Genomic DNA, 10575 nt, shown 5'->3' with positions numbered 1-10575 from the left:
GTTCATTATAGACTTAGCAGAGGGGGCCAGTTTCAGGTCACCCCATGCATCTTTTCAGGTCCTGTAGACCATTCAGCTTTACCTCACAATCACACTTCCACAGTCAGCTTTAAGATAACAATATCATCATGGTTGTCTGACCTCTTTCCATTTCCCTGAGCAAATGATAAAATAATGACTTACCCGTGTATCCATCACCAGATCTGAAGCCTTTTGATAGGGGTGCAGAAGACCTGGAGGAGATCAAATGCCTCCAGAGCTGGAATAGTGTTGGCTTACTATCTTCTTCTTAGTGACCTTCCCAGAAAGCAGGGGTTAAGAGTCTGGGAGGTAATTGCCGAGGCCATTAATTCCCAGTGACAGGTTTTTGAGCAGCAGCCAGACCATAGGGCAGTATTCAACAGTTGGTGTCTGCATGCACTCCCTGGGAGGTACTAATGAATCCTGCCAGTAAAGGGCGAATGCATTTCCTTCCTACTGACACTACTGGGTCTGCTTCATTAGCCTCCAAAGGGAGGTCTACCAGGGTGTTGCAGCCCTGCCTGTGGCTGAGACTTATGCTGGGGGATGACACGGGGCCTATGGATGGGCTCTGCTTTGGAGAGCAATCACCCGTTGCAATAATCTCCGGTGTTTCCTCATGGAAGTAGTATTTGTCTATTCAAGTAGTAGAGATTTACAGGTGAATGGGGCAGTTAGAGGGGTTCCTCACCGATAGCTGCAGGGCTATGCTTTTGTGGCCACAGGTAGTCCAGTGTGACACAAGCAAAGAAGCGCATGTGTCTTCTGGTGGCCAAGTGACAGGACCATAGCACCGACAGCATACCAGGTGAACACTTGCTCTCAATAGCTTCATCACGTCTCGCTGTACCTACCACAAGTTACTCTGGCTTTGTCACGCTTGCTTCGGTTTGTACAGAGGTGCTCTATCATATCTTGGGCAACGAGGGGGCTTTTTGGAAGATACATCTGGAGCCTCTGTCTTTCTCAGACAGCATCTCCTAAAAATTTTGAAATTTACTTCTATTTTTGAAATTCCTGTATGATTTTTGGTTTTATGATCTGTGACTTTCTCTCCAACTTAGCAGTCATTGATAGGACAGTTATCAACCACAAGATAATCAGAGCTTTATTCTCTGTACCAAAAATGTACCCTTGCACTTAGAGCTCCGTTTTTTTGCTGGCTTAATTCCATTAACTTTACTTTTGGGTGTAGCTTATTTATTTCTCCTGCTTTCCCCGTCTTTTGGAATGTTTTTTTGTAAATGCACTTCAACCTAGACAAGAGAGAGGTTTGGGGTTAGACATACAATCCTTTCCTAAATGACCCTATTTTATCACGGGATTGGAAGAATAGTCCACTGAATAAAAAGACTCAGACAACATGGTCTGTATTCAGGGTTGCATGTGAATTAGCTCCACACAGCCTAGATCCAGTCATTTGCTTTGTTTTGCTTTGGTTTTGCCACATGTAGAATACGGTTATAGCTGAAAATCAGTATACAAGGGTTAAGTATTATTATTGGCCAAGCAGCGTATCAATCTGTAATCTACAATTTCCTAAGGAGGAGGAGGAGGACGTGGTCTCAGTCTTTACTTTGGGTTCATTCCCTTTTATAAATTCAAGTCAAGACTATCAACATCAATTTGATTTTGTTTTCACAGTTTATGCTTAAAGCCATCCCCTAGCAAACATCTTGCTTTTCAGATACCTTAAGCCTACTGCAAACAAACAAATAATGGAAATTAAATCGTTATAAAGCTGTTGTTAGCTTTGTATAATAAATTTTATCTACTATTTAAATGGCAATTATTTCCAGAAACTTGGCAATTGTAGCCATACAACTGATGAAATTGATTCCAGTCACAGCCCATCTTTATTTGGAAAGGAAATACCAGTAGTGTTTGAAAAATGGATTATTAAGAACTTCGGTTCGCTCAAGGTGGCTCATATGTTGTATTTGCTAACACAGCATCTTGCTGGAAGAAAATAAGCACAGCTTTTCCCTAGCCCAGATTATTTTCTCCACAAATCTTTGGAGCAGGAAATAAAAAACAGCTAATAGTTGTGGGGCATGTGGAATTAGTTTAAGCAAAGCCAAGCCCTGGTCCTTCTGACCGCCTCCTCTTTCCTGTGCTGTTTTGTCTATTCCTGCCTTGGAGTATGTCAACAAATTTTCCTTTAAGCTCAGAAGGTGCAGGGGGGTGGAAATAGTGATTCTTTCTCTGTCTCCTTCTGTCTTGTGGGGTTTTTTGGGGGGGGAGGGGAGGGAAGGATTTAAAACAGATGTGCTTTCAAGGAAAGGTACAAGTTTGCCTTGTGAAATGTTTGTAAAGAAAAACAGCCTCAGGACCTTTGAGCGTAATCGCACTTGAGTTCTGGAGATGTCACAAAGAGTACTGGCTTCGTTACTGTGACGTAATTATCTTCTCACACAGCTTAATTGTAAATCAAGATAACTTTACAGAGAGGGTAGAATCTGTTAAACAAAACTGAAGGGGCAAAGTGTGTGTGTATGTGAAAGCAGGAAAATACCTGTGATTTGAGTATGGCTTGTCGTTCGCTCTGCTGTCTGCCTCTCCAGTACTGGAAGTGTGTGTTTTACGTGAAGGAATGGAGCAGGTATCTCTTTCCCGATGGCAAATGAAAGATGCTGGGTAGATGCTGCACCTCCTCTGAAGCTGTATACCTGAGGACAATAACACTCTCATTGACAAGGCTTCAAGAATGTAATAAATATTGAGGAAATAACTTCATGAGTGGCTCGGTGTTGCTGTGCAGCACTGGATGGAGTTCATACCAGTGGTTGTGGTTATGGGCATCCTCAAAAACCAAAAATATTTCTTTGTGATATAAATATTTATTAATTTTGACTGAGAAGATAAGCTCTTCACATGGCCTGCGAAACTGGTGGGTTTGCTGTCTCCAAAGTGGTTTTTTAAATTACACTCATTCACTGGATGTAGTTTCGCCATCACTGTCTGTCTGTCTGCCTCTCGTGATTGTTTATTTTCAGACAATCTGTGTTTGTAGCTGAATACTTTCAATGTCTTCACAAGAAATCTTGACAACAGAGTTGCAGAACCAGTGTCGCTGAAGTAACTTTGGATGACTGAATGTTAAATGAAGTTTTCTTCATCCAATCCGGTTTATTAAGACAGCAAATATGACAACAAAACAAGTTAATCAATATACTGTCTGCTATCAAGCATCAGGAGAAAAAAAGAAAAATTAAATGCAACATATGCTAATTTCTTAGGTGCTGGACTTTGGAGTCAGTTGTGTGGTTTGTGATGGCAAAATCTCAGACAACTTTTTTTATCAAATATTTTGCTAATCCTGAAATGTTTTTCTTCCAATTTCTTGTTTTGAGAAAATACTAATCTAATTCAAACTAGATAGGGTAATACAGCATCAGTCCATTGGAAATGTTGAACATAAACTTTTGACTTATGTGTAGTATGGGAAAAAATGAAAAGAAACTGTCAATTTTTTTTTTTCCATGATGATGCTTCATTTTAATCCCATCTAATACAGCATTTTATTGAGAGTCTTGTTGGCTCTGCATGGATTTGATGCTGCAGCCTGTCTGGGTTCAGACATAGAAAGCTTTGGGGGGAAAAAAGATCAGGTCATCAGAGCGGGATGAGGTTCACTTGAGGAATGGTCCATGTTGAAGTACCCGAGCATCACCTTGTTGGGTTCTTCTAGGAGACAAAGTCTACTCGAGTTGGCAGAAAGGACAACATTCGCTGACGGCAAATCTATCAAAGACCCCAGAAAACATTCTAATGAGGGTGGTTCCTACTTTTGAGGGACAAATGGTCACTCTGTTTTTGGAAAAAACCCCACATTTTTAGGGACACAAAGACTCTTGATAAATTAAAGAAAATGAAATTATGGTTAGGTTTTTACATTACCATAAATTGATGGCTTTGTGAATAATAGAAGAACAATAGTGTACAGACACCTGAGTAAGTAAGGAGGCAATTAAATTACTTCCTACAATGACACCTCTCCTGCATCTTTAATTTTGTCCACGGCTGGCACTAATCATATTGTAAGGCAGTCAGAGCTACAGCTCCCGTATATATGCCGCCAGCTGTGCTGTGGGCATATGGGGTGTCCTGATGCTGTGGTGCTAATGGTTGGCGGAGTAAAGGAAGCACCGAAGATGTGTTAAAAGGACTGGCAGAGGTGCCGTGGGTGTAATGGATACATAAAACTATGTATAAAATAGTGGCATGAGATACAAAATGCTAAATATGAACGTATCTTTCCCAAGGTAAATGATGCGCCAGGGCAGGGTGAGGTTGGCCATGGGGAACAATTCCTTCCCCTTGGGGCTGTCAGGTGCTGGAAGGGGCTGCCCAGGGAAGGGGTCGAGTCCCCAGCCCTGGGGGGATTTAACAGCCGGGCAGAGGCGGTTCTGAGGGCCAGGGTTTGGGGGTGGGATGGCAGGGGAACGGTTGAGCTGGGGGAGCTTGAAGGGCTTTGCCAACCTCACTGATTCTGTGATTCTAAATGCCTCTGATGGTCCCCATTAAGCAGAAGAGCAGCCCATCTTCATACCATGTCCAGATGACTTTGGCATTTTCTGTTTCATCCTTGGGGTCTGGCCCAACGTGGTCTGAAGGAGCAGGGAAGGCAAAAGCCCACGTGGAGCCCCGTGAGCCAGCAGGGATCGTGTCTGCAGAGGCTGAGGTGTTTCTAGTTTCTCGCTTGGTGCCTCCCACAAGGAATGTTTATCTTCCTGGTGCCTATATCAGTGCAAGAACCTGCATTTTGACAAACTGCCCTTATTCCACCTTTTGAGTCTTATCCCTTGAGAGACCACACAAGACATGAGGTTGGCCCCTTCAACGTGTCTATAAACCAGAGACCCTGTGTGTTAAAATACATATTTAGAAACTAATGCAATGACGACCAAAATTGTGTGGTGCTCAGCATGTATACTTGTTGTCAATATGCACTGTTTAAAGCACAGGAAAACATTTCTGATTGCCAGGTTTTACCAATTACTTTTAGATGAATCTGTAACACATACGCTCTTGAAACTTAACTGATGGACACATGGTCCTTTTCCTACAGTCAGAATTTTTTTTTTATTCAACTACTCCTATTCTTTTCTTTAGGACAGCGAAAAAAAAGGATTTATGAATAGACTTTATGCCATCCAGGAGGTGTGTGTCAGCGTCCAGAATATCCTTGATGAAGTGGCTTCCTTCGGAGAAAGGATCAAGAAGTAAGTGCTGACACAGGTGCTGGGTTGCTCTCCAATACAGTTCATATTTTTTCCAAGCTGAGGTGCAAAGTGTTAGACCTTTTTCCCCCCCCTCCTCTTTTTTTTTGCAGGGGACTCCAGTTTTGGATGATCCACTGTTGAAAGTCATCTACATTTACTATGCTTTGTGGAGGCCCTCAGTTGATGAGAATCCTGTGACATTGATTTTGGAATTTAGAAATACATCAATTGGGGGGGGGGAATCAGAACTAAGGCTTTGAAGTGAAACAGAAGGAGAATCTTTGTGAGGCCTAACAGTGGTTATTTAAAAGTTACAATAAAAAAAATGCGGCTTTGATAAAGGAAATAAGGAGAGCTGAATAGGGGTCTCAGATTTTAAGGGTATACATATGTTCAGTTGCTTGATGTGTTGTATTTATGTGAGTCTAGCAAAACCTTTCCTCCTAGAGCGTATGTAATTTGTAACACCTAATGCATGATATATACGAATTGCCAACAAATTCAGGCCTTAGGCAAGAGAGGTTCTGAGATTTATTGCTGGAAGTTTGGTGTATTTTCGGCATGGTCAGTGAACAGCAGTGTAAGGTTTATTATTTGAGATCAGACGGGTTCCAGAAAGACGTCTTCCAGCCATCAGCTGAGAAGCAGGGACAGGATGGCCTTGGCTTTCTGCCCCCCGAAAGCCCAGAGCACCTCGTCCCCACCAGATGAGAATTCGGGAGCGGTGCCTCTGCAACCACCTTTGCGCTGAGGGCAGAGGGGGCAGGCGGAGGGGCGACCCGGGGGCCACGCCAGGTTAGGAAACCTCCACCAGAGGCTTTGCTGTAAAGCTCCCATTGGCGCACGCGGCGCATCTTACAGGAGAGTTAAAGCCGCCTGCTGCCTGGTTCTGGGTGTCATCCAGGAGCGTACGGCGCCCGTCCTGTCCACCGCCGGTGCCATCCGCAGCGCGTCGGTGTTCCGCACCTACGAGACCCTAGCCTGTGCAAGGGGGGCAGCCCCAAAGTGAGTGCTGGCTTTTGGAAGTGAATTTTAGGAAGCTGATGCATTGGGTGGAGGTCAACCTGCAGGAAACAGGAGGACCATCTACCATGCTGTTCTGCCGCTTGTTTTGTTTGGGTTGGTTTTTTTTTTAAATCTATCAGCAAAGCATATCAGAATCAGGATGAAGAGGAGGTTGCCATTTATGCATTGAAGAGCGAAGTCCCCCCCAGGAAAGCCTGGGAAGCATTCCCATGGGGACACTTCCAGGCAGGCTATGTTCGCAGCAGAGGCAGGCGTGAGCACATCGTATGAGCACAGGTTTTCCAGACAAGCACAATGAGCCTTTCTCTGGAAGAAGTCTTTTATCGAAAGGCTGTTCGTGGAAGTTGTCTTGATGATTAAGTTTTTCTAATTGTGCATTTTGGAAGTAGGGCTTGTTCTATTACATACCAGATGAGAGCAACAGAATTTTCTAAGCTGAGTGAGACCGAGTCTTCCTATAAATCTTTGTAATTTGTTCCTAAAACTATAATGGGAAACCTGTACTGAATGCTGTGCTAACACAGCACATAAGGAGGTTTGCTAAGTGAGGAGCCAGTGTTCCCACACATGGCGTGTCTGTGATCCATTGCACAAAGCCGAGTCACAGGAACACGAGCAGACCCTCAACCTTCTGTTCATCCCAAATGCATGCAGAAGAGGGGAAAAGAGCAGGTGTCCCCTGAGGAGAAAGGGAGTGATCCTACACCAAGTGACACTAACATAATGTTCACTCTGGAGACATGTCAAAATTGCCAGGGAGAAAAGAAGACAAATAAACACAGGAAGCCAGAGCTCATTATGAAAAATATGGCTAGCAATTCAGATAATTGCAATTATTCAGCCAGAGAAGCCAAAATAATGTAATCAGGCTGATTGGGCATGTAGCTAGTGGTAATACTTTGAAGAGTATCATCAGACTATTTAGAGCCAAAGCCACATTTTCCTTCTGGATAAATGTCATGCAACACCTTTGACATGGTGATGCCTTCATGGAACAGTCCCATTGAGCCAAGCTCCCTTTAACCGGCGTTCCCGGGGGGCACATATATATATAAATTGGCCATCTGGCCTTTCTCTCTTCCCTGCGCACAGAGGTTGGAGAGCCACAGCACGGCTGTTTCAAGACTCATTAGCTTGCACTTCCTCTCTGCCCACACCTCAACCTCTGCAAAATGAGGTGACCGGCAGGTTTTTGTCACGGTGTAGAGTTTAGGACCCTTATTGAGGATGTTTTGGTCTGGGGCTTTTTTGGAAAGCTGGTGTCCTGAAACTGGTGGGATCCCAGAAGTTCTCTTCTTTTATCCATAAAGAAATAATCTTGATTTGCTTTGATTTTATCTAGAATGATAAAGTTTTTCTTTGCTTTTCCTGCAATGTACTTTATCTCATGCCGCTCCCTCCTTTTTTTTTAATTTCCCATCCTTTTTTCTCCATTTTTTTTTTTTTTTGCCACCCAAAGTGTTTTTCTTTCCTTCTTTCATCCATTGCTGTTGCGTTATCCCTGCCTTCAGGACTGACCGTTCTGCCCCCTCCATTTCCCTAACCCTCTCCTTCTTAGGTGCACGGGTGAGTTTCCAGCTTTGCACACCCACGCACTCACCCGTTCCTGAATGTACCCCCCCAGGACTGAAGGGTTCCTGGCCAGGGAGCCCGAGTGCACGTCCAGCAGAGGGAAAGGCCCCTGCTCAGCCTTTAACTGCTTGCTCTGTCCTTACGATAGAGCAGGGAGGAGGTAAAACCGAAAGCTGTGGCAGTGCTCTTCCAACTCTTATATCCTGCCTATGCACGGGTGTGCTGCTTTCGGCTGGGATAGAGTTAATTTTCTTCCTAGTAGCTAGCATAGTGCTGTGTTTTGGATTTAGTACCAGAAGAATGTTGAGAACACACGGATGTTTCAGCTGTTGTCAAGCAGTGCTCAGACCACTCAAGGACTTTTTGAGCTTCTCCTGCTCGGCCAGGGGCATAACAAGCTGGGAGTACAGCACAGCCAGGAGAGCTGACCCCAACTGACCAAAGGGCTATTCCAGACCATGGAACGTCATGCTCGGGGTGGGGGCGGTTAGTCCGTCGGTCGGTTGCAGGGAGAGTGATCGCTGCTCAGGGACTGCTCGCGGCTCGGGGACTGCTCGCGGCTCGGGACGGGCTGGGCATCGGTCGGCGGTGGTGAGCAATTACATTGTGCATCATTCGTTTTGTATATGCTGTATATTCTGTTATCATTCTCATTATTACTATTATTATTATTTTCTCTCACTAAACTGTCTTTATCTCAGCCCTCGGCTCTAACGTTTTATTTTCTTCCCAATTCTCTCCCCCACCCCACTGAGGGAGGGGGGACTGAGCGAGCGGCTGGGTGGTGCTGAGTTGCCAGCCGGGTTAAACCACAAGGGGTGGTTTACCACCATCGGCGAAGGGAGCCGGGGCTGCCTGCGTGAGTGCGTCTGGGCAGAGGGGCAACCTGGGTCTTCTGCCTGATGCTGAAATTGAGGGTGGGCACTGACATTTCCGAAAAGCGGAGCGATGCTTCCTCAGGGCAGCGTGCGCTGCTGGGCCAGGGAGAGGGGCTGGTCAGCAGGCAAGTGGGTGAAGCCAGGACCCCCCTTTCATTTCCATGGGGAGTTGGGCCCAACCCCACGCTCGCCCTGATGTCCAGCATCCGTGCATTCATTTGTCCTTTCAGGTTGTCCTCACTGATGGAAAACTGGCGCTTCTCCCCCCGTCCTGCCCGTTATTTCTTCTTTTATTGGCTCTGTTGGGTGACCACAGTTCTGACTCACGGTTATTTTTCTTTCAGTACATTCAACTGGACTGTCCCATTCCTGAGCTGGCTGGCCATCGTTGCCCTCTCCGTGTTCACCATCATCCTGTATTTCATTCCACTGAGATACATTGTCCTTGTCTGGGGTAAGTAAAGCCTTTTTTAACTGTCTGTGCCACTTAGAAAAAAATGTTTTTTAAGGGATGACTTACATTGTCAGTGCTTTTGTGTATTTATGGTCATGAAGCTGCCCCATGATGGAAACAGACAGGTTAGTTAAAAATCACAACTGCGTAAAGATTTAGGCCCACCTGCAAAACGCATTTTTCTTGGCTGGCATTGTAGACTTCATCATACTATAAACATGTAGCCATGAGGATTCTTCATATATCAAAGTGTAGCTTTGTCTAGATATTACTCTGATTTATTTTCACCACTTATACACAGACAGAGGCATTTCAATCTATACAGTGCATTTAGGACAATATGCCTTTTTTACTGCAGTACTTTATCTTGTGAAAGCGTATGTAAACATAGCAACAAGAAGCCTGTTTAAAGGGTCACCTTTAGTCCGACAGACAGGCATATGTGGTATTTGGCTGGTTGATAATGAACAGGAACTGGGGGCCGGGGGTAAGGGAGAGGAGCCATGATTGATCCACGCTCTCACTACTTGTCCTTATATTTATTCTTTATACTGATTTTAAACAGCTACCGTTACCACATCTGTTGTAAATAATGCTCCAAGTTTTCATCTGTACACTTTTATACATCTTACTGCCACCACCAGCAGTACCCTTATTCCGTAGTGCAGGCTTGTGAAGAGCACTGTCTCAATTAAATCTGCGGCTAGATTTTCTTTGTGAGGAAAGGAATAACAGTCGTGCCTTTGTCAGAACTTCTAAACTCAAGAGGCAACATAAAATCATGGAACTGACTCCAAAGAGTGTATGTGTTATGTATCAGTCAGTATTAGTAATGTTCTTACAGAGTCTTCAAAAATAAATGTAGCAGAATATGCAAAATGGAGAAGAACCAATATGGAGGATTGGAATAAAATTTCTTTTTTGTGGAGCTAAAAGCAGGCAGCATCTTCTCCTGTCTCGGAATTTCACTTATTCCCCACATTCCCCGTGTCCCTTGGCTTCAACCCAAACTCAGTTTGTTCCCAAAATCTAATTCTTCCTAGTGCACACGAGCTGGTAGGCCCCTTGTCACTGAAGTTTGAAGTAATTGGTGCATGTCCGTTTTCTGTCGTTCTGTGGACAGATCTGGCATCTCGTACGCTTGCTTTCATACATCCCCTTGATTTGATGAAAGAACCTGAGATTATAATACCCCACCAAGACCCATAGAACTGTACAGTCAGCAGTGTTGTTTGAGAAGGCCCTGACCCACACCCCTGCGATACCCCCGGGGGGGTCACACTCCCCTAGAAATGTCTCTGTTTTGGGGTAGGCAGAGCCAAACTGGAGTCCATGCCTCCCCAGCCATGGATGGAGAACAGAAGCAGACATTACTGTAAATGCACCTTGCTCTCTTTCC

General features: G+C 44.7%; 1 protein-coding gene across 1 annotated transcript in view; it reads left to right on the top strand.

Moving 5' to 3' along the window:
• MCTP1 (multiple C2 and transmembrane domain containing 1) overlaps positions 1-10575 on the top strand; it is a 193874-nt gene that overhangs the window by 180152 nt on the left and 3147 nt on the right. Inside the window, exons 17-18 of the mRNA XM_035889310.1 lie at positions 5137-5246; positions 9067-9176. Of these exons, the coding sequence (XP_035745203.1) occupies positions 5137-5246; positions 9067-9176 (220 nt within the window). The remainder of the gene's footprint in view (positions 1-5136; positions 5247-9066; positions 9177-10575) is intronic.

This window comes from Egretta garzetta, unplaced genomic scaffold, assembly GCF_000687185.1.
Source record: "Egretta garzetta isolate BGI_Z169 unplaced genomic scaffold, ASM68718v1 scaffold12, whole genome shotgun sequence".
Lineage (NCBI taxonomy): Eukaryota > Metazoa > Chordata > Aves > Pelecaniformes > Ardeidae > Egretta > Egretta garzetta.
The sequence above is the reverse complement of the archived record's forward strand: the minus strand, read 5'-3'. Positions and strand labels throughout refer to the sequence as shown.